The following is a 23,947-nucleotide window of genomic DNA, read 5'->3' on the forward strand; positions in this document are numbered from 1 at the left end:
ATAATATCTTTAAAAGGCTGATATCTTGATCCGTAAAACAAGACCGGCTGTCTTCAGCGACATATTCACCAAACTGCAAACTGTTTTCAACTTATCTGTACTCGAGGCAGGTGAGATTCTAAATTGCGTGTGCCCAATTAGAAAATCATCCCAAATTCTTTACAGGATGCTTGGTCGTTTCAAGAATGAAATTGTCAAGACCCACTTGCTCTGGTTTTCAAAGTGTAGCCCAAAATCAATCATGGCATTACTTGGTTCTCAAGTTCCCCCCCTCCAGACATGAAAACAGGGCTGACACCACCGAGGGCGGGATGCATCATCAGAGGCTTCATCTCTCAATGGAGACGTTAAACCGAGCCTGTTTGCCATCTCAAGTGATGAAGCCGATCCTGTATTGGAGGCCACGTTAGTATCCTCAATGCTTTATCCAATATCTAAACCTTCACCAACATCAGAAAAAGATGATTTTATTGCTATTTGTGGGATCTTTCTAATGTACCTAAGAAATACTTAATGTTCAAAGTACCTGACTTGAGGAGACTTCTTGCCGTTGTGAGAGGAGCGACATGAGGCAGCTTGATTTGATGCTGCGCTGCCCGCCCTCAGCGTGGTCGCCGGGTGACCGGAAGTGCCTGGTCGGGAGCGCGGGCCGGCGGCCTGGCCGCCTCGCCCCGTGGACCGTTTTGTGTGTGTGTGGTGGGCCCGGGGCTGAGCGACGCCGTGACAAGGTGCCCGTGCTAATGTGGGCCATTTACCTGTCGTCACCGGACGAGGCGGGCGCCGCTGGGCGCCTGCGGCAGTGACCGTTATTTGGCGGCCCCGCGCGTGCCCGCTGCCTGGTAACGGAGCGGGCGGGCGGGCGCCTCAGGATGAATGGCTTTTCGCTCGGCGAGCTGTGCTGGCTCTTCTGCTGCCCGCCTTGCCCGAGCCGGATCGCGGCCAAGCTCGCCTTCCTGCCCCCCGAGCCCACCTACACGGTGCTGGTGGACGAGGCGAGCAGCACCTTGCACCTGTCGGAGCGGGCCGATTGGCAGTACACGCAGCGGGAGCTCGACTCCCTCGAGGTCTTCTTCACCCGCACCAGCCGGGGCACCCGCATCGGGTGCATGTTCGTCCGCTGCGCCCCCAACTCCCGCTACACGCTTCTCTTCTCTCACGGCAATGCCGTGGACCTGGGCCAGATGTGCAGCTTCTACATCGGCCTCGGCTCCCGCATCAACTGCAACGTCTTCTCCTACGACTACTCGGGTTATGGAGCCAGCAACGGGAAACCGTCCGAGAAAAACCTTTACGCTGACATTGACGCAGCGTGGACGGCGTTGAGGACAAGGTCAGAGAGTAGTGCAAATGTGTTTGAGGGGCGGTGAGAGTTTGGGTTAGGGGACGCGGGCTCGGGGAGGGGAAGAGGTTGGTTTGGGGATGGAGGCTAGGGGGAAGGGTGAGGGGGAGGTTGGCTTGGGGATGGGGGTCAGGGGGAGGTTGGCTTGGCGACGGGGACTGGGGGGCAGGGGGAGTTTGGCTTGGCGAGGGGGGGCAGGGGAGGTTGGCTTGGCGACGGGGGCTTGGGGGGCAGGGGGAGGTTGGCTTGGCGACGGGGAGCAGGGGGAGTTTGGCTTGGTGAAGGGGGGCAGGGGGAGGTTGGCTTGGCGACGGGGGGCCAGGGGGGCAGGGGGAGGTTGGCGGCGACGGGGGGCCAGGGGGGCAGGGGGAGGTTGGCGGCGACGGGGGGCCAGGGGGGCAGGGGGAGGTTGGCGGCGACGGGGGGCCAGGGGGCCAGGGGGAGGTTGGCGGCGACGGGGGCCAGGGGGAGGTTGGCTTGGCGACGGGGGCTGGGGGCAGGGGGAGGTTGGCTTGGCGACGGGGCTGTGGGTAGAAGGAGAGAAATTTTGGGTCGGGAGCAACTCGCAGAGGTGGCTTGGGAGCATTGTTGGGTTGGTGGAAAAAGATTGGGGCTTGGTTATGTGGGGGCAGGTGCAACTGGGGTTGGTTGGGTTGGGGTGACACGAGTACATTGTTTTACCCAGGTGGGCATTTCTACTTCATATGGTGGGAGTGCAGTAGAGGCTGCTCTCTGTCAGAGATGCCAGCCTGTTGAGCTTGTCATGTTGCTCTATTCAATCATGAGATTTGGTTATCGTTGAAAAATGTCGGCATTTATTGTCCACCTCTAATTGCTCTTGAAGTGAGGAGACAGGAGTCAATCACATTGGTGAGTCTGGAATCACATTGAGGCCAGGCCTGGCAACAATGTGCAGCAATCTTCCCTGCAATGCCACCAAACACATTAGGTGGCCATTAATTCTGTTTACAATATCTTGATGTGATACTTTATGAAGGGTAATAACTTGAGATGCTTCTGAATTTCCTCTGCAGAGTTAGACTTCCTGTACTGTTTTTTATGTGCTCCAGTTTCTCTTTCTATCTGGATGTGTACTAAGGGATTATTTTAGCACCCGTTCAAGCTCTACTTTTGATCTTTTACATTGATGCTTGAAATAGAGTTTTCCATATTCAGTGGTGAAAAATCTTTAATTTTTTATTGATGAAATCCATGTGTTGCTGGCATGTGCTTCCTCTCCCTAATTGCCCTCAAAGTTGGCAGAAAGCCACTGCTGCAGAAATGTATTTTCATTGTGCTGTTAGATATTTTCAAGTCAGTACGGTGTGTGACTTTTAAGGAAAACCTGGGGGCTTTGGTGTTTCTTGTGCATACTGCACTTGTCTTTTTAATTGGTATCCAGGACAGGTTTGGAAAGTGCTGCCAAAGAACCCTGTTACAGTGAATCTTTTAGTTGGTAACAGTCATTATTATGGATAAGGTGCCAATCAGTTTGGCTAGTTTGTGTGAATGATGTCAAGCATGTTCAATGTTAAGTACAAATATAAGTTGTTATTAGATAGGAAACCCCTCCAGACCTTGAGGGTTTCCTGTCCTAGCTGCCTCATAGTTCTAGCAATACAGATTGTATCCGGACCTCTGGTGCTATCTGTTTCGAGTTTGTTCTTTGTGTCATCATATGGGTCTCTCCCAGCTGTTCCAGTTTTCTCCCAAAGATGTGCAGGATGATAGCTTAATTAGCAATTAATTTTTTATATTCATTTAATTGCCCATCCCTAGTTGCCCTTGAATAAGTGTTGGTGAGCTGCTTTCTTCAACCACTAGTCCTTGAGGTCAACAGAGTTCCAGGATTCATCCAGTGGATAGTGAATTATTGGAATTCTCTACCCACAAGGATTGTGTAGGCTGAATTGCTGAGTAGATTGAAAGCAGATCATGAGATTTTTGGATATTAAAGAATCTAGAGGTATGCAGGAAAGTGGTCCTGAGGTATAAGATTACCCCTTGAACCTTGGAGCAGGTATAAGGGCCAAATGACCTACTCCTGCTTCTACTTCTTAACCACTGTATGTGGCCCTTTGTTTTGATCACAGAAAAGCCTTTGGAGTGCAACCTCAGTAATTGAGTTGCAGTAGGTAGGTGGTGCTTGTGTATGTGTACATTTGGAGGCTAAGTTTTATGTCATCATTAACTCATTCACTGAAACATACTGAGAATGTGTCTTAAAATAACCTCTGCCTAAAGAGGTCCATTACCAACCTACCCTGCACCACTGGAATATCTCCATTGACTCATGGCCTATGAGTGCTCAAATGGAGGCAGGGATCTGGGGAATCATTGAGAACCTTTTGGTAGCATGCAGAAACCTTGCATAGATGGTGGAAGGAGCACATAATCTCCCATAGTGCTACCAACCCTACCCATGGCAGAGTGTGGATCTTGATTCTTAAAAGCTTCTAAAATGTGAAGAGAGAAAGATCAGTGAAAACAAATGGAGGTCCCTACAATCAAAAGCAGGGGAAATTATAATATAGAACAAAGAAATGGCACAACAATTAAGCACATCCTTTGGTTCTGCCTTCACAAAGGACAATGTGAATAACTTCCCAGAGAGAGAGAGAAAGAAAAGGAACTGAAGGCAATTGGTATTAGTAAAGAAATAGTGCTAAGAAAATTAATTAGCTAAAAGCCAACAACTCTGCAGGGCCTGATAATCTACATCCCAGAGCACTCAATGAAGTGGCCCTAGAAATAGTGGATGCATTGGCGATCATCTTCCTAAATTCTATGGCAGTTCCTATAGATTGGAAGGTAATCTTACTATTTAAAAAAGGAGAAAGGGAAAGGATATTTAAGAGACTCTTAGATAGACACATGAATGATAAAATAGGGGGCTATGTGGGATGGAAGGGTTGGATAGATCTTAGAGCAGGATAAAGTGTCGGCACAACATTGTGGGACGAAGGGCCTGTACTGTGCTGTTATGTTCTATGAACACAGAATTGCAGACCAGTTAGCCTAATGTCAATGTCAGCAGGCACGGTAGTGTAGCGGTTAGCGTAACGCTTTACAGTGCCAGCGACCCTGGTCCAATTCCCGCCACTGTCTGTAAGGAGTTTGTGGGTTTCCTCCGGGTGCTCCGGTTTCCTCCCACATTCCAAAGACGTACAGGTTAGGAAGTTGTGGGCAGGCTATGTTGGCGCCGGAAACGTGGCGACACTTGCGGGCTGCCCCCCCCCCCAGAACACTACGCAAAAAATGCATTTCACTGTGTGTTTCGATGTACATGTGACTAATAAAAGATCTTACCTTATCATAGAGTCACAGTCATAGAGTACAGCATGGAAAAACACCCTTTGGCCCATACGTGTCTATGTCAACCAGGATGTATATTCAAGCTAATCCCATTTCCCAGCACTTGGCCCATTATCCCTCTTGTCATGCCTACACCTGTCCACATACTGCTTAAATGTATCTAATGAACCTGCCTCAACCACTTTCTCTGGCAGCTGGTTCCATATATCTACCACCCACTGTGTTTAAAAAAAAAATTGCCCCCTTTCATAGTATATTCTAGCATTTACTCCCAATGATGGGGGTAAATGCTAGAATATATTACAAAAGATGCAGTAACTGGATTTAATGCAGAGTGTTTATGAAAGGGAAATCGTACTTAACAAATGTACTATTCTATTACAGTAGTAGAATAGCCAATGGAGAATCAGTAGCTGTATTGTATTTGGACATTCAGAGGCTTTTGATAAGGTTCTACATGAGAGGTTAGCACACAAAATAAAAGCTTTTGAAGTCGGGAGTAATATACTGGCATCTGGCATGGATTAAGAATTGGTTGACTGACAAAACAGTAGGAATAAATGAGTGTTTTTCTGGGTGACAGGTAGTAACCAGTAGGGTGCTTCAGGGATCAGTGCTTGGGTGCCAGCTGTTCACAATATATATTAATGATGTGGATGATGGAATTTGAATTAACATCTCCAATAAAAAGCTAGTAGGGTGTTTGGGCGTGGTTGAGCTGCTAGGAGGATGCAGAGAGGCTCCAGTGGGATTCAGGCAAATTAAACAGTACAGCACAGGTGAAGGTATGTTCCGAAATGAGAATTGTTCCTTTCACATTGTTTCTTCAAAAACATGAGCACTGATATTGGGGAGATTTATTGTCACTTGAGTTAAGTGAGTGAACTGTTGGTTGTATTGCTATTATTTGAAGTGCTGTGGGGAATACATCTGATCAAAATACCTTTTTAGATGGCATAAAGAAGATATCTTACTGGGTAGCAACATGAACATTGCTATTGGAGGAAACCATTTTTTTGACTGGTAATCACACAGGTCAGTGAAATGTACACATTCAGAGGCATATTTTTAAGAAATCCAATTTATGAATTGACTGTTTTCTTAAAAATGTTTTCTTTTGAGATTGCATTGCTTGAAAATTTTATTCTCACTTTTATTGAGAAGCAACTCCAAGAAATGGTTTTGCATTGGCAATTACTAAATGCTGCAGAAAAGGCTCAACTTACATTACAGTGAAAGTGCATAGTGATAAGGACATCAAGGGGAAATAAGAAACCTATTCTGTGGTTGCTGTGTGTTTTTTCTAAAGTTAAAATTTCTAAATGAATGTGGAGCAAGATAACCAATTAGTTGACAAATTAGAGAAGCAGCAGTCATTTGCCTTTCATGCAATGCCAGGCATTGAAATGGTATTTTCAGAGGTCCCTACCTTCCTCGGTGTTTACTCTAATGGTTGGCCACTGGTGACTGGGTTGCAATATAAATGAGTTGAGAGAGAAGAAAATGGTATAATATGGTAGTTGTGGCTTTAAACAAAAAGAAATTGTGCATTTGAGGCTCAAAGCCACAAATCTTAACTCAGTTATTTCTCATTCTATTCGTACACGGTATTTGTTTATGACTTTTAAGTCTAAAACTATATAAATAACATGAGGAAAAACTTTCCAACAGTGTGTGATTGGAATCTGGAATTCATTGCTTGCAGATGTGGTATAGGTTTCATTGTTGCCTTCAAGTGGAAATAAATATATGATAAGTAAAAATTTGCAAGGCTACAAAGAAGGGGATGGGAGGTGATGTGCAAGTAATGAATTGCTCTGATAGCAAGCTGCTGTGGCCTGATGGGCCGAATAGCCTCTTTCTATTCTGTAGCCATTCTATAATTCTATGAAAGCATGTTGGAGTGGTGGTAGGTAGAGGAATAAATGCATTCAGCATTGTATTTTGAATAATTGAAGAGTACAATTTCTTTTTGTTACTTTGTTCAAATCTGAGTCCAGTATTTTTTCTTTTAGGTATGGTGTTAGTCCGGAGAACATCATTCTATATGGTCAGAGTATTGGCACAGTTCCTACAGTAGATCTTGCATCCCGCTATGAATGTGCAGCTGTTATCCTCCACTCGCCTCTTATGTCTGGCTTGCGTGTGGCATTCCCTGATACCAGGAAAACATACTGCTTTGACGCATTTCCAAGGTACATACTAATAAATTTGGTGATCTGAATGAGTAAAACTTTGTTAATTTGTACAATTTATACCCTTCATTAAATAGAGAAGACTGAAAATTGAGTATGTGCTAATGTATCCAACTTTCAGTCATGCTAGTAACATTATGAAAATGAAATCTATGGTCAATCACAGAAATGCATTTAGTCAATCAAGTAATTTCCTACTTCCTTTCCCTTCATCCACTTTTAAATATGCAAGTTATCCAACAATATGGCATATAGTACATTTAAAATCTCATACAAATCTCATTACCAAGAATAGATCAAGAAAATTTGTTTCCAAAATTCTTAACTTTTTTTTGTAAAATAATAGATGTAGACTTAAAAGGTAGTAGATTAACATTTGGATGATCAAATTTTGGATTTGCTCATTTAGATTTTTTTGCTGAATAAGGTAATTCTTGAGGTTGTTGTGCTTTGTTTACCATGGAGCTATCATCACTGTGGAAGACATAGAACTTGGGCAAGCAATCAATGTTTATTAATTGTGATGACAAATCAATTATCATTGCAGTTTGTGGAATGGGGACTATATAAATGGTAGTCTGTTATTTGCCTTTCTTTGCATATATGAAAATAATCAATGCCAGAAAATCTGCAGTCATTTTACATTGATCCAAAGTAGTATAGTAATTCTGATATGAAAAATATTATGTGAATTGACAGTTTTGTGTTTCATGGAAAAAAAATGTGAATTCTAGGACCAAATTCCTACTATGAACTATTAAATCTCCTGGGCAAGAAAGGTGCCAGTGAGGAACTCCATGAACTTTAAGCTGTAGGTTCTGGCATAAGTATAGGCATTTCAGTAGAGAACCTGTTCTCTTTCATGCAAACAGTATAATGTTTGTGTTTATTGTTCCATAAATCCTGTTCAATAGTAAATATTGCTTTACTTAGTGGAGCAAATAAAGTGGTAGAGATAACAAAATGTCAGAGTTTTAAATTTGCATGCATCACTTTAGGGGAGGAATTCCAGAAGTGAATGCAGAATTCCAGAAATGAATGCATTGCTGCCAGTCATTGAGCAATTAACACTGGACAGTCAGAGGGCTAGAACTGGAGGAGCATTGATATCTTTGAAGGTTGCTGGGCTAGAGCAGGTTAGAAAATGGGGAAGAGCAAAGCCACAGGAATTTGAAAATGGGTTTGAATGTTTACATGAAAGTACACTTAACCATGAAGTAGTTTGAATCAGTAAGCATGTGTGAAGTGGATTTGGTATGAATTAGAACACATGTAGCATGTGGGGTGGTGGGCTCTGATGAGAGAAAATTTAGAAAGTCAATGAGAAAGAACAAATTGAAAATGCACTCCACCAAAATGGTTGGTGATAACCAGAGTCTGTCAGGAAGTGGCAAACACAAGAACTATATGTACCTACAATTGGAGTTAGAGCAGGGAAAAAAGTTAAAAAGACAAAAATGAAAGCTCCATATGGATGTATGTAGCATTCCTAACAGGAAGGATGATTAATGGCACTTGTAGAAATAAGTGGGTACTGTCTAATAGCCATTATGGAGACACATTTTGCAAAATGGGAAAGGAGATGGGAAGTTCTCGTTTTAAAGAATGATAGAAAGGCAGGATCTTGGCTCACTAAATCGAGAAGTAGAATCAGTTTGGATAGAGCTAAGAAACAGCAAGGGGCAGAAAACCTTGTGAGTTGCCTACAGGGTCCCAAAAAGTCATGGTAGTACAGGGCAAAGTATTAATCAAGAAATTCAAGGTGCAAATAACATGGCTAAAACAATTATTGTGGGAGACTTTAATCTACAATACCAGAGGAGGAGTAATAATGTGGAAGTTGAGTTCGTGGAGTGTATAAGAGAAAGTTTTTCTAGTTCTGCTTGTTGAGGAACCAACGGGATATTTTAGATTGAGGGATTTTGGCTACATGTCCAAGGATTTCTGAAGTTTGTAGCATAGATGAGGTGGTTAAGGAGGTATAAGAAATAGTTGCCTTCATTAATTGAGACACAGACCAAAAAAGCAGGGAGTTTATGGTATAGCTATATAAAACATTACTTGGGTCACAGGGGAAGTACTGTATGCAGTTCTGATTGCTGCGTAATAGAAGGATGAGATGGCACTAGAGGGATTGCAGAAGAAATTCATCAGCATGTTGCATGGGATGGAGCATTGAGCAATGAGGAGAGACTGGATAGGCTGTGTTTGTTTTCTTTGGCATGGAGAAAGCTGAAGCAGGAACCTGCTTGAGATATAAAATTATGAGGGGCAGAGATAGAATACGATAATAAGAAATAATGTGGATAATGAGAAACTTTTCCCTTAGCAGAAGTGTCTATAATCAGAGGGCATAGGTTTAAGGTAAGGGGTGGGAGATTTAGAAGGAATTTGAGGAAGAATTTCTCAAACCCACTTCTCAGAGCAATCCCATCAATTCCTGTGACCTATTTTCTCCTTCATGCCCATTAACATGTCCTTGTTTATCCCATTTACACTAGGAGTTAATATTACAATAGCCAATTAACCTAATAGCACACCTTTCGGATATGGGAGGAAATCCATGTGGTCACAGAGCAAATGTGCCAACACCAGACTGACAGCAATAATGTGGGTACAAGGAGTTGCAAGGTACCAACATTAACTGCTGGCCTCAGTAGTGATGGGCAACATGTATAAAGGGCACAAACTTGATCAGTACAAATCTGTGACCCACACTTCCTGGAAATTTGCTTACAAGAAATAATTACAATGTCTAATCCCAATCATGAATGGAGTTCAATGGGTTACCCACACCTTGTGGTGCAGGGTTGACATACAATGATGTATGGAGCCCTGGACATCTGTAAGCATTACAGACTTGTTATTGTCAAATTCTTGAGTAGGCCACTTTTTCCTCCAGTAAGTTACTACTGAAAACTTCTCTGGCACTCAAGACAGCGATTCTAAGGTTGAAAAAAATTAAATTTTTTTTTAGATTGTGACCCCTTGTTCTAGAAACCCACTGTTTCTCATTTCTTTCTCAATGAAATCTATCTTTTCCTGTGTTTTGCTTTCTGTAGCTAATTTGACATAGATGTTGAATTCACTATTTTAGCCTTCTGTTCCTGGTTCACACTAAACCCTGTTCATTAACAATCCTTTAATCTGGAATGTTAAGGAAGTAGAGTTGTTTGTCTGGTTCATGTAGATTCCAAATGTCCTTTATCTACTTTAAATGCAAAAAGTCAAAGAAATTAAATAATCATGAGTAAGTCTGATAAACAGAAGTACAACTTATTAGCCTAATATTGTGTGCTAATTGGGACAGGGAAAAAAAAGAATCTCTAGTGCATCACTTCTCGTGTAATGCTAGATGAGTGACAGCCAAAACAAGCACTTGATTCAAGATAATTGGTATGTACTGATGAATCTCCCATTGTACTTCACGTGGTTTAGTAATGTGACACTGCCAAGTAACGTCCAATGTATTAAGACTGATGATTAAGTCAAATTGCAGCATGTATGGAGATACTGAGGTCGAGATCATTGATAGAGGAGATCTCGTGGCATCAGGTTGTGTTGTAAGAAGTGGTGGGGTATGTTAGCTGGAGTTTGGAAATTGTGATTAAAATTCATTGAGTCAAGGAGTACTGAGAAATGGGCTTGAGGTTGAGCTGGGGTGCTGTGTTTCTCGTAGCTCAGTGGGAAAAGTCTGGGAAAGTGTGGAATATTGCAGGTCAGACAATACAAGTGGGGGAATGAAATGTTTCTTGGGGGAGTGGGATGGGATTGGGAACAGCAGTTGTGAATAGACTGGAATATATCTACACAGCTGATTCAATGAGCTGGAATCTTCACCATTATTGATCATTTTGAATTTGCTGGGGTTTTTATTCTTATATTCCCATATAATTTGGTATTAACATCAATCTTCTATTCTGCTAAGCTTCCAAAATGCTTGTGGGATAAGGCTTTGCATGAAAAGATTCAATATTATTCATAAACTGAAGTTCTCATGTCTCTCACAAATGAGTTTCCTAGTTTAAATTAATAAATTTCCTGTAGTAAGCTGTTTTTCACTTATGATTTTGCATTAGTAGTCCATGGTTAAATTCGAGGACTCTGCTAATTTCCATTATCTATCAGGAGAATAATGTTCTCCTAATGGAAGCTGCATTGTGCAACTGTGTATTTACAAACATTACTCTAAATACAACAATTAATAGTATATAATATGGCGAATGTGGAGGAGTTAACAAAGTTGTCTGATTGCAAGTCAGTAATCTAAACAAGTGTTGGATAGTAATGGAGAAACCTGAGGGATTAGTTATGTGTAGAATGAAGAACATCAAAGGTAACCTAATGAAGGGATGCAAGTAACACTCATAGTGAAGAGTGCAAACTGATTGATCATGAATATTATTTCATTTAACCATTGAGTTCATTTTTTGCCAGCGCCAACATTTGATACCTTTTGAGGCAGGCATTGATTGAGGAATGATTTTTGACGAAAATAAAGTATAATAATCAGATTATTAACTAATTATCAACAAAACTTTTTCATGTATTTTGAAGCACATTGTTGAAAAGTTGCTATTAAGAATGAGCAGAAGCACAACTGAGTGAAATGGATTGCATCAATTTTGATGCCTATTGGGAATCAGATGGGGGAAGTTCCCACACAGCTCACTGCTCCTGACAGGTGTTTCCTATGTGATAAATAACTAGCTTTTAAATACTCTATCATAGAGTTAAACATACTCCACCGATGAATGCTGTGATTTTGGTTTTTGTCTATAGTTACACAATAGATATCAGAATCTGATTTATTATCACTGACTTGTATGACGCGAAACTTGTTGTTTTGCAGCAGCAGTACAGTGCAAAGATGTAAAAGTTACTATGAATTATAAAATAAATAGTGCATTAAAAAAAGGTGGCGTTCGTGGGCCATTCAGAAATCTGATGGCAGAGGGGAAGAAGCTGTTCCTTGCCTGAAGACCCAGACTCAATGGTCTCCTGTGCCTCCTCATCCTTCACTGAGCTCTCTAGAAATAAGGAGTTAAATAAGCTATGGTTATTTCCACAAGAAAGAAAATAAAATTTAGAGGGTGAGAAACTGTAGAACACTATACAGTAGGTCGAGAGTAGGTTGCCTATCTTTCTTCTTGGCTGGGTTGTGTGCTTGGAATGAAAGAATAAAAGGAATTTTAAAGTGCCTCAAAAGCTTAAAAAGGTTTACTTGTATTACTATTTGTAAGATTTATACCAGAAATACTTTTAAATAAACCTTTTATTCCTAACTTTTGAATATGCATTGCAGCTTTAGTCTGCAAAATACAATTTTCCAATTGTTATTTATTGTGTGAAATAGGACAAAAAGGTTACTGCTTCTTATCGTGGCATTTACGTTTATATAATACCTCGGCTTTTTCCATCGGGATATTTACTTTCCTTTTTGATATCAGAATTTCTTTACTTAAGGGTGTTTTTTTTTCAACCACAATGAAGAAAATGCTTCCAATTTCCTAAAAGACTTTTGTTCTGATGGTTAGTTACTAAAACAACATTGTTCCTTTAACCCTTGCACTTTCTGCAAGATCTAATAGCAAAAAAAATTATACCTTCACACATCTGATCCATTGAAAACAATATGAAATTTGACGCAAATGTAATTGCACATATCGTTAGAAAGAGCCAACACAGCTTGTTATATAGAAGGTTATTAACTTCAATTGTATCAACTTTCTGTGGAGTAATTTATGGGAATAACTGCAGAATGCTGTGTAAATGGTACACACTACAAGCTGTGCATGTTGCTGGTGGAGGGAATAATTGTGTAGTATGGAGATAGAATACTGGTCAAATGGATTACTTTGTCTTAGTGTCAAAAACTTGATTGTTTTGGAGCTGCACTCATCTAGGCAAGTGGAGAATATTTTATGACACTAGATTGGCACCTTGTAGATAGTGGAAAGATCTTGGGGGGTCAGGAAGCAAGTTGCTCATTGCAGAATACTCTGCCTCTGACCTGTTCTCATAGTTGTTCGAAAGCACCTTTCTTTCCCAAGTTTTCTTTAATGCTTTCATTGTCTCTAACTGTGGCAAGCTGAAACCTCCAGTCTGACATATAGTCTACCTAATTTATTAATTATTTAATGCCTTAATGCGAATATGATGGCAACCAAAACAGACTTTTTAATAGCTGTTTTTATTGATTTGGTCTTCACAAGCTGGCCTTGGGAATCACTTTCAAAACAATATCCAAGTGGGTTACAGCGCAATACCAATTAATTTGCTCTGCCAATTCTTTAGACCTTCAACTTGCTAATACAGTTTGTGGCAGCTCCTGAAGATATTTTTGTCTTGGTTCTCAGGCATTGCACCTAAATGCACAGGGTGAATAAGAATGCTCTTTATTCACATTTCTGAACCATCCATGTCATGCCTTCAATTTCCTGGAGTTTGTAATCAACTTGCAATGCTTTCTTTCTACTGATTCTGCAGCGCACACTGATTTTTTTTAAATCAAATATTCTTTGATGTTAGCTGTTTCTCTTCCCAGGAATTGCCAGATTTGCAAATTAGCTACTTTATGCCTGCAAAGGCTATAGATACAGAGACAACTTCTAGAAATGCAAGGAAACCTGATCTTCAAAACACTCTTGATTCAGCAATTTCTCGATAGGATCATTCCACTATCACTCCACAATTAAGAGGGATGATGGAAATAAAGCAAATAATTTGTATGCCTATTGGTCGAGTGAAAGTTAATAGAATTTGATATTGAAGACAGAGTGAGTCATTGGGCACTTTGATAGTTTTGCTATCGTATTTTCTCTGGGGTAGCACAGAAAGTTAGTGTGAAGGATGCATCATCTTGGATCCAGGTCATTCAAATGTGATATAAAGCATTTCTTCAAACAAAGAATAGTGAAAGTCTGAAATACTTTTGTGACAACGATCTCTCCCCTAGCAAAATGATGTAAATGTTGAACATTTCAAAATTTGGAAGCTGGTATCTGGTAATAGTTAAGCATAGAATTGTATAATCTGTCAATTTTTGTCCACTTGCTTAACCTACATCTATATATTTACGATTATTTTGCATCATCCTCGCAACTTGCTTTCCCACATATCTTTACATCATCAACAACTTTGGCTACAATATCTCGGATCACTTCATCTAAGTCATTAGCATAGGTGATAAATATTTGAGATTTTAGCATTGATTCTTCTGGTACACTAGCTTTGGTTTGCCATCCTGAAAGTAATGAATTTATTGGAACTGTTTTCTGTTAGCTAGACCTTCATCAATGTTAATACATTACCCACATTTCCACATCAATTGCATTTCACATATCAACACAGTTACTTCATTAAAAAAAATTCTGCCAAGTTGGTTAGGCTGGATTTTCCCTAAACACATTTAGGCCCGTCCAAATGACTCTTAATTCTCTCCATAATTATCATACCTAAAATTTTACTCACCACTAAGGTTAAACTAGTTTATCAAAATGATTGTAAATATATAGATGTAGGTTAAGCAAGTGGGCAAAAATTGACAGATTATACAATTCTATGCTTAACTATCACCAGATACCAGCTTCCAAATTTTGAAATGTTCAACATTTACATCATTTTGCTAGGGGAGAGATTGTTGTCACAAAAGTGTTTCAGACTTTCACTATTCTTTGTTTGAAGAAATGCTTTGTATCACATTTGATTAGCCTGGATCCAAGATGATGCATCCTTCACACTCACCTTCTGTGCTACCCCAGAGAAAATACGATAGCAAAACTATCAAAGTGCCCAACAGCTCACTCTGTCCTCAATATCAAATTCTATCAACTTTCACTAGACCAATAGGCATACAAATTATTTGCTTTATTATTATCATCCTTCTTAATTGTGGAGTGATAGTGGACTGATCCTATTGAGAAATTGCTGAATCAAAAGTGTTTTGAAGATCAGGTTTCCTTGCATTTCTAGAAGTTGTCTCTGTATCTTTAGTCTTTGCAGGCATAAAGTAGCTAATTTGCAAATCTGGCAATTCCTGGGAAGAGAAACAGCTAACATTAAAGAATACTCGATTTAAAAAAAAAAATCAGTGTGCGCTGCAGAATCAGTAGAAAGAAAGCATTGCAAGTTGATTACAAACTCCAGGAAATTGAAGGCATGACATGGATAGAACATAGAACAATTACAGCACAATTCAGGCCCTTCAGCCCACAAAGCTGTGCCGAACATGTCCCTACCCTAGAAGTTACTAGGCCTACCCATAGCCCTCTATTTTACTTAGCTCCATACACCTACCTAACAGTCTCTTGAAAGACCCTATTGTATCAGCCTCCACCACCGTTTCCGGCAGCCCATTCCACGCACTCACCACTCTGAGTAAAAAAAAAACTTACCCCTGACATCTCTATATCTACTCCCCAGCACCTTAAACCTATGTCCTCTTGTGGCCACCAATTCAGCCCTGGGGAAAAGCCTCTCACTATCTACCCTATCAATACCTCTCATCATCTTATACACCTCAATCAGGTCCCCCCTCATCCTCCGTCTCTCCAAGGAGAAAAGGCCAAGTTCCCTCAACCTGCTTTCATAAGGCATGCTCCGCATTCCAGGCTGCATCCTTGTAAATCTCCTCTGCACCCTCTCTATGCCTTCCACATCTTTCCTGTAGTGAGGCGACCAGAACTGAACACAATACTCCAAGTGGGGTCTGACCAGGGACCTATATAGCTGCAACAATACCTCACGGCTCCTAAATTCAATTCCCCGATTGATGAAGGACAATACACCATATCCCTTCTTAATCACAGAGTCAACTGCGCAGCCACTTTGAGCGTCCTATGGACTCGGACCCCAAGATCCCTCTGATCCTCCACAATGCCAAGAGTCCTACCATTAATACTATATTCCACCACCATATTTGACCTACCAAAATGAACCACTTCACACTTATCTGGGTTGAACTGCATCTGCCACTTCTCAGCCCAACTCTGCATCCTTTCTTTGTCCCTCTGTAACCTCTGACAGCCCTCCAAACTATCCACAACACCCCCAACCTTCGTGTCATCCGCAAACTTACCCACCCCTCCACTTCCTCATCCAGGTCATTTATAAAAATCACAAAGAGTAAGGGTCCCAGTACAGATCCCTGAGGTACACCACTGGTCACCGACCTCCACTCAGAATATGACCCTTCAACAACCACTTTTTGCCTTCTGCGGGCCAGCCAGTTCTGGATTCACACTGCAATGTCCCCTTGGATCCCATGTCTCCTCACCTTCTCCATAAGCCTCGCATGGGGTACCTTATCAAATGCCTTGCTGAAATCCATATACACTACATCTACTGCTCTCCCTTCATCCATGTGCTTAGTCACATCCTCAAAAAAATTCAATCAGGCTCGTAAGGCAGGACCTGCCCTTAACAAAGCCATGCTGACTATTCCTAATCATATTATACCTCTCCAAATGTTCATAAATCCTGTCTGTCAGGATCTTCTCCATCAGTTTACCAGCCACTGAGGTAAGACTCACCAGTCTATAATTTCCTGAGCTATCGCTACTCCCCTTCTTGAATAAGGGAACAACATCCGCAACCCTCCAATCTTCCGGAACCTCTCCCGTCTCCATGGACGCCACAAAGATCATCGTCAGAGGCTCCGCAATCTCCTCCCTCGCCTCCCACAGCAACCTGGGGTACATCTCATCCGGTCCCAGCAACTTATCTAACTTGATGCTTTCCAAAAGTTTCAGCACCACCTCTTTTCTAATATCTACATGCTCAATCTTTTCAGGCTGCTGCAAGTCCCCACTACAATCCCCCAGATCTTTTTCCGTGGTGAATATTGACGTAGAGTATTCATTAAGTACCTCCGCTATTTGTTCCGGATCCATACACATTTTCCCACTACTGCACTTGATAGCCCCCATCCTTTCGCATTTCATCCTCTTACTCTTCACATACTTGTAGAACGCCTTGGGGTTTTCCTTAATCCTGCCCGCCAAGGCCTTCTCATGTCCCCTTCTGGCTCTCCTAATCTCTTTCTTAAGTTCCTTCCTTTTAGCCTTGTACTGCTCCAGATCTCTAACATTACCTAGCTCCCTGTACCTTTTGTATGCTTTTCTTTTCCTTTTGACTAGATTTATTATAGCCTTCGTACACCACGGTTCCTGTATCCCATCATGACCCCCCGTCTCATCGGAACGTGTCTGTGCAGAGCTCCATACAAATACCCCCTGAATATTTGCCACATATCTTCCGTACTTTTCCCAGAGAACATCTGTTTCCAATTTAATCTTCCAATTTCCTGCCTGAGAGCCTCATAATTCCCTTTACTCCAAGTAAATACCTTTCTAGCCTGTCTGTTCCTATCCCTCTCCAGTGCTAACGTAAAGGAGATAGAATTATGATCACTATCACCAGAATGTTCACCCACTGAGAGATCTGACATCTGACCAGGTTCATTACCCAGTATCAAATCAAGCACAGCCTCTCCTCTTGTAGGTCTATCTACATACTGTGTCAAGAACCCTTCCTGAACACACCTAACAAACTCCACCCCATCTAAACCCCTTACTGTCTGGAGATGCCAATCGATGTTTGGGAAATTAAAATCCCCCATCACAACAACTGTTATTCTCACACCTTTCTAGGATCTGCTTCCCTACCTGCTCCTCAATAACCCTGTAACTATTGGGCAGCCTATAAAAAAACACTCAGCACCGTTATCGACCCCTTCCTGTTCCTAACCTCCACCCACGGAGACTCCATGGACAATCCCTCCACAACGTCCACCTTTTCCACAGCCGTGACACTCTCTCTGATCAACAGTGCCACTCCCCCACCTCTCTTGCCTCCCTCCCTGTCCTTCCTGAAACATCTAAAACCCGACACTTGAATCAACCATTCCAGCCCCGGAGCCATCCAAGTCTCCGTAATGGCCACCACATCATAGCTCCAAGTATAGATGCAAGCTCTAAGCTCACCTGCCTTGTTCACAACACAACACAATTTAAAATGATATTCTGTTTCTTTGTGTAATGTGCCACTATTAGTAAGGCTGTGGGACATGGCAGGCAGGGCAGACTATGCGAAAAATGGAAAAAAAAGTCAAAATGATGATGGGCAATAATGGCCAGTTCTGATACTGACCCAAATAATGAGTTACCCAAAGTTGGGGAATTCAATATTGAGTCTTGGGGGAAGATGAGGTACTGTTCTTCAAGCTTGTGTTGGGCCTTGTTGTAACAGTGCAGGTTGCCACAGACACAAAAGTCAGAGTGGGAACGAGGTGGTGAATTAAAGTGGCAGGCAGACATAAAGCTCAAAGTCACTGCTGCGGACTGAGAGCAGGTGCAGCACAAAGTGGTCGTCCAATCTGTGTTTGGTTTCTCCATCTTCTGTTTTGATGAGGGGTCTCAGACCTGAATCATGCTTTTTGTTGCCTGACCTACTGAGTGTTTCCAGCATGTTCTGTTTTTACTTCACCATTCCCTCCCCAATCATCACGATGCCTTCCATCAAAATTGGAGTCTCCATTGTTTCAGTGCCATCGGCCTCCACATGAAGATGGTGTTGTTCCAAGTCTTGCAGTTTCATACTTAAAGTGATGTTTTTCCACAAACTATTTGACCAATGACCCACACTATCACTTGCTGACCTTCTTCCAGATATTGCTGTAAAAAGCATCCATTCATAAAGCTACAGGCACTGCACCATGTGAACTCGTGGTAAACACAACAAAATATGTTATTGTCTGAGCAACAATTACCAGTTCACTGAAAAGCTTGTACCTTTGGATGTTTCGGTTATCTTCACCTCTTTTTCTCTTTGCCCCACTCTCCCCTGATTGTCATTCTTCATGCTTAAGTTAATTTTTTGTGGTTTTAACTGTCTCTCAGTCTGTCCTTCTCTCAGTTTAGATCTTCACTTAGATCGGAGGCGGCTGGGGGGGGACACTAAAGTTTCTGTTGTAATTTGTACTGTGCTTCACGGGGATTGATTGTGCAGACCAAAGCAAGTGCTGTGAAGTACAGACTGGAGGGTAGAAAGACTTCGCCCTTCTCTTCTGCCTCCAATTTAAATATTCTGAACGGTATTAACACCTCACAAAATATGTTGCTGAATATTCATTGACCAACAATAATGTATCATGCACTCATTGTATCAGCATCAATTTACATACATTGTTCCTGTCAGCTGAGTATAATATTATGTACTGTGCTTTCATTACCTGTTTGTGAGTGATGTAATATGCGCCCATAAGCTGAGAGAGTATGTTTTGGTTCAGCAAACAGGCTGGACCAATTTGGCAAGCTGGTCAGCCATTCGGTTGATAAGTTTTGATTTTTTTTTGTTTTTTCTGTAAGATTATTATTCCTAGGCTAAGAGAGCTATAGTGAAGAACATGTTTACGTAGATTTTAGCTACAACGTCCACTGCACTACATTCGTCAGTCCTCTTGGTCACCTCTTCAAAAAAACGAATTCAAATTTGTGAAATGTGATTATGTTTCACAAAGCCCATGCATAAACCCATGTTAACTATCCCTAATCAGTCCTTGCCTTTCCAATTGCAAATAAATCCTGTCGCTCAGAATCTGTTCCAGTTATTTTCCCACCACCGATGTAAGGCTCAGTGGCCCATAGTACCCTGGCTTATCTCTGCTACACTTCTGAAATAAGGACACAACATTTGGCTTTCCTTCAGTCTTCTGGTACCACCAATGGCTAACAGAGGCACAGAAATCTCTGCCAAGGCCCCAGCCATCTCCCTTGGATACATTTGGTCAGGCCCTGGGGATTTATCCACTTTTTGTGCATTTCAGGCACTCCTACATCACCACCTTTTATAATGTTCATACACTCCAAGCTACCTCTGCCTGTCTTGAACTCATTAGCTTCCATGTCCTTCTCCACAGTAAACACAGACGAGAAGTATTCATTTAACATATCGCCCATTTCCCATGGCTCCACACATAAATTACTACATTGATCCTCAATGGGACCTACTTTTTCCCAAGCTACCCTTTTGCTCCTAATAGGGTCTTTTAGGATTTTCATTTACCTTATCTGCCACTTTCCCGGACACGCTTAACGAATTCTGGCCCATCTAATGTTTTAGCTCTAAGGCAGTCCCAATCAATATTAGGGAAGTTAAAATCACTTACTTTTAGAACCCTATTATTCCTTCAGCTACGTGTTATTTCCCTACGTATTTGGTCCTCTAATTCCCACTGTCTTTTGGGGTGCCTATAGATTAATCCCATCAAAGTGATCATCCCTTGTTTTTATTTGTGTTTTATCCATATGATCTCACTGGACATTCTCGTGGGATGTTAAGTACTGCCTTGATATTCTTCCTGATCAATAGCACAACTCCCTCTCCTTTCTTACGTCTACCTCTTGCACTGAAAACATCGATACCCCAAAACATCGAGCTGCCACTCTTTCCCATTATTCAATCATGTTTCCGTAACAGCTATAATATCACAATCACATGCCGATCCATGCTCTGAGTTCATCTGCCTTACCTGTGAGGTTTCTTGCATTAAAGTAAATGCAGTTTATCAGACCTTGCACCTTCCCTGTCCTGGCCTGCCTCCTGGACTTGCTTTAACATCTACATTTGCTTTAACTTTTTCATCTGTTACACTACCACTTTGGGTCCCACCCCCTGCCAGTCCAGTTTAAACTAGCAAAACTCCTCACATGAATATTGGTCCCCCTCCAGCTCAAATGCAGCCCATCCCTCTTGTACAGGTCACCTCTGACCTGGAAGAGATTCTGAAAGTTCAAGTAGCTGAAGCCCTCCCACCTGCACCATCTCTTAAGCCACGGATTCATTTGCCCTATGCTCCTATTCCAACCCTCCCTAGCACATGGCACAGGGAGTAGTCTTGAGATTACTATGCAGGACCTCATCTCTCATTGGTACCGATATGGACCATGACCTCTGGCTGCCTATCCTCCCCTTTCAGAATGTTCCGTGGCCACTCAGGGATGCCCTTGACCCTGGCACCAGGTAGCCATTACCCCATCCTGGAGTCTCACTTCTAGCCACAGAAATTCATAGAGAGGGGGTAACATATTTATTTATTTATTTATCTATCTCAGTGGTAGTTACCAGTATGCATCTGGGGTTGGTCTTATTTTTGGAGTGTCAGATGTGGGGACCCTGGGAGACTACCTAACTCCCCGATAACTACATCTGCACAAAGTGCACTGAGATGCGGTTCCTCAAGGAACGGGTTGAGAGTCTGGAGCAGCAGCTTGATGACCTTCGGCTGATTAGGGAGAGCGAGCAGGAAATAGACAGGAGTTATGAAGAGTTTGTAGAGAGTACCTCTGTGGTGGTCCCCCTCAAATCGTTATCTCATTTTAGATTCCGTTGGAGAGGATGACCTGACAGAGGAAGACCTCGGCAACCGGGACCTTGGCACCGTGCCTGGTACTGTGGTCCAGCGGGGAAAGAGAAATTCAGTGGTTATTGGGGATTCTATAGTGAGGGGTACGGATAACAGATTCTGCAAAACCGACAATGAATCTCGGATAGTGTGTTGCCTCCCTGGTGCCAGGGTACAGGATGTCACGGACCGGGTCCAGAATATTCTGAGGGGAGAGGGTGAGCAGCCAGAAGTCTTGGTACATGTAGGTACCAATGACATAGGCAGAGAAAGAGAAGAGGTCCTGAAGGAGGAATACAAGGAGTTAGGGAGAAAGTTGAGAAGTAGGACCTCAAGGGTGGTAATTTCAGGATTACCACCTGTGCCACGTGCCAACGGTAGAAAGAATAGAAAGGTCTGGCAGATGAATGCGTGGTTGAGTGACTGATGCAGGGGTCAGGGCTTCAGAATTCTGGATCACTGGGACCTTTTTTGGGGGAGGCATGATCTATTCGCTAAGGATGGGTTGCACTTAAACTCCAAAGGGTCCAACATCCTGGCGGGAATGTTTAATTTAGCTGTCGGGGAGGGTTTAAACTAATCTGGCAGGGGGATGGAAACCAGGATGTTAGGATACAAGATGTTAGGGAGAGGGAGGAAGTTTATAGAAACAAGTCCAAGACAGTGTGCAGTGAGGATGGCAAGAAGGACAGGCAAGTGAAAAGTCAGGATAATTTGCTGAACAATAGAAGTACAACAAAATCAATAGCAGATACTGGACTAAGTGTACTATATTTAAATGCATGTAGCATTAGGAATAAAGTAGATGACCTCGTGGCACAACTACAGGTTAATAAATACGATATTGTGGCAATCACCAAGTCATGGCTTTATGACTGATGTGACTGGGAACTGAATGTCCAGGGGTACACAGTGTATAGCAAGGATAGGCAGGTAGGCAGAGAGGGAGGTGTGGCCATGATGGTTAGTAGTGATATAAAATCAATAGAAAGGAAGGACATTGGGTCAGAGGAGGTGGAATCCTTATGGGTGGAGCTAAGAAATAGCAAGGGTAAAAGGACAATAGTAGCAGTTATATATAGGCCCCCTAATAGCAGTCAGGAAGTGGACGATAAGTTGCAGTTTGAAATAGAAGAAGCGTGCCAGAGTGACAACGTGAAGATAATTGTGGGGGATTTTAACATGAATGCGGACTGGGAAATCCAGCAAGGCAGTAGAACTCAGGAGAGTGAGTTTGTGGAATGTCTACGGGACAGTTTTTTGGAGCAACTTGTTGATGAACCCACCAGGGGATTGGCTGTTTTGGATTGGGTGCTGGGTAATGAACTGGAGGTGATTAGGGAACTAAAGGTAAAGGAACCATTGGGAACTAGTGATCACAATATGATTGGGTTCAGTTTCAAATTTGAGAAGGAGAAGCTGATAACTGGTGTATCGCTATTTCAGTGGAACAAAGGAAATTACAGTGGTATGAGAAAGGAGTTGGCCCAAATTGATTGGAAGAGTAAGCCAGCTGGAGGGACGGCAGAGCAGAAATGGAAGGAATTTCTACAAGTAATAAGGAAAATGCAGGATAGATATATTCCAAGAAAAAAGGTTTTGAATGGAAAAAAGGCACAAATGTGGATAACAAGAGAGGTGAAGGCTAAAATAAAAGCAAAAGGGAGGGCATACAAGGAAGCAAAAAATAGCGGGAAAACAGAAGACTGGGAAACTTTTAAAAACCTGCAGAAAGAAACTAAGGAGGTCATTAGGAAAGAAAAGATGAATTATGAAAGGAAGTTGGCAGATAACATTCGAAAGGATACTAAGAGTTTTTTTAAATATATAAGGAGTAAAAGACAGACAGGGGTTGATATAGGACCAATTGACAATGGTGCGGGAGAGATTATAATGGATGATAAAGAGATGGCCGAAGAACTAAATGAATATTTTGCGTCGGTCTTCACTGTGGAGGACATCAGCAATATACTGGTTAGTCAGGGGTCTCACGGAATGGAACTGAGTTCAGTTAAGATTACTAGAGAGAAGGTGCTAGGACAACTAAATGGGCTAAAGACTGATAAGTCTCCCGGACCAGATGAGGTGCATCCCCGGGTTCTGAAGTAGGTGGCTTTAGAGATGGCGGAGGTATTGGTGATAATTTTCCAGGAATCGATAGACTCCGGCATGGTTCCGGAGGACTGGAGGGTTGCAAATGTAGTTCCACTGTACAAGAAAAGTGGGAGGCAGCATAAAGGAAATTACAGACCTATTATTCTGACATCAGTGGTGGGAAAGTTATTGGAATCGATCCTCAAGGATGAGGTTATGGAATACCTAGAGGTGCAAGGCAAGATAGGTCCTAGCCAACATGGTTTCGTGAAGGGAAAATCCTGCCTGACCAACCTATTGGAGCTTTTTGAAGAAATCACAGGTAGGGTGGATAAGGGAGAGGTGGTAGATGTTCAAAAGGCCTTCGACAAGGTGCCACATAAGAGACTGATTAATGAGATAAGAGGTCATGGAATTACAGGTAGGATAACACAATGGGTGGAGCATTGGCTGCTTGGCAGGAAGCAAAGGGTGGGAATAAAAGGATCTTGTTCTGGTTGGCTACCAGTTACTAATGGTGTTCCGCAGGGGTCGGTGTTGGGCCGCTTCTTTTTACCTTGTACATTAACGATTTGGATGATGGTTTTGTGGCTAAGTTTG

General features: G+C 42.2%; 1 protein-coding gene across 1 annotated transcript in view; it reads left to right on the plus strand.

Annotated features, from left to right (window-relative positions):
* The first annotated feature begins 563 nt into the window (after positions 1-563).
* Positions 564-23,947, plus strand: part of abhd17c (abhydrolase domain containing 17C, depalmitoylase) — a 28,106-nt gene continuing 4,722 nt past the window's right edge. Inside the window, exons 1-2 of the mRNA XM_052040361.1 lie at positions 564-1,330; positions 6,670-6,849. Coding sequence (XP_051896321.1) covers positions 870-1,330; positions 6,670-6,849 — 641 coding nt within the window. The 5' untranslated portion in view covers positions 564-869. The remainder of the gene's footprint in view (positions 1,331-6,669; positions 6,850-23,947) is intronic.

This window comes from Pristis pectinata, chromosome 28 (assembly GCF_009764475.1).
Source record: "Pristis pectinata isolate sPriPec2 chromosome 28, sPriPec2.1.pri, whole genome shotgun sequence".
In the NCBI taxonomy this organism is placed as follows: domain Eukaryota; kingdom Metazoa; phylum Chordata; class Chondrichthyes; order Rhinopristiformes; family Pristidae; genus Pristis; species Pristis pectinata.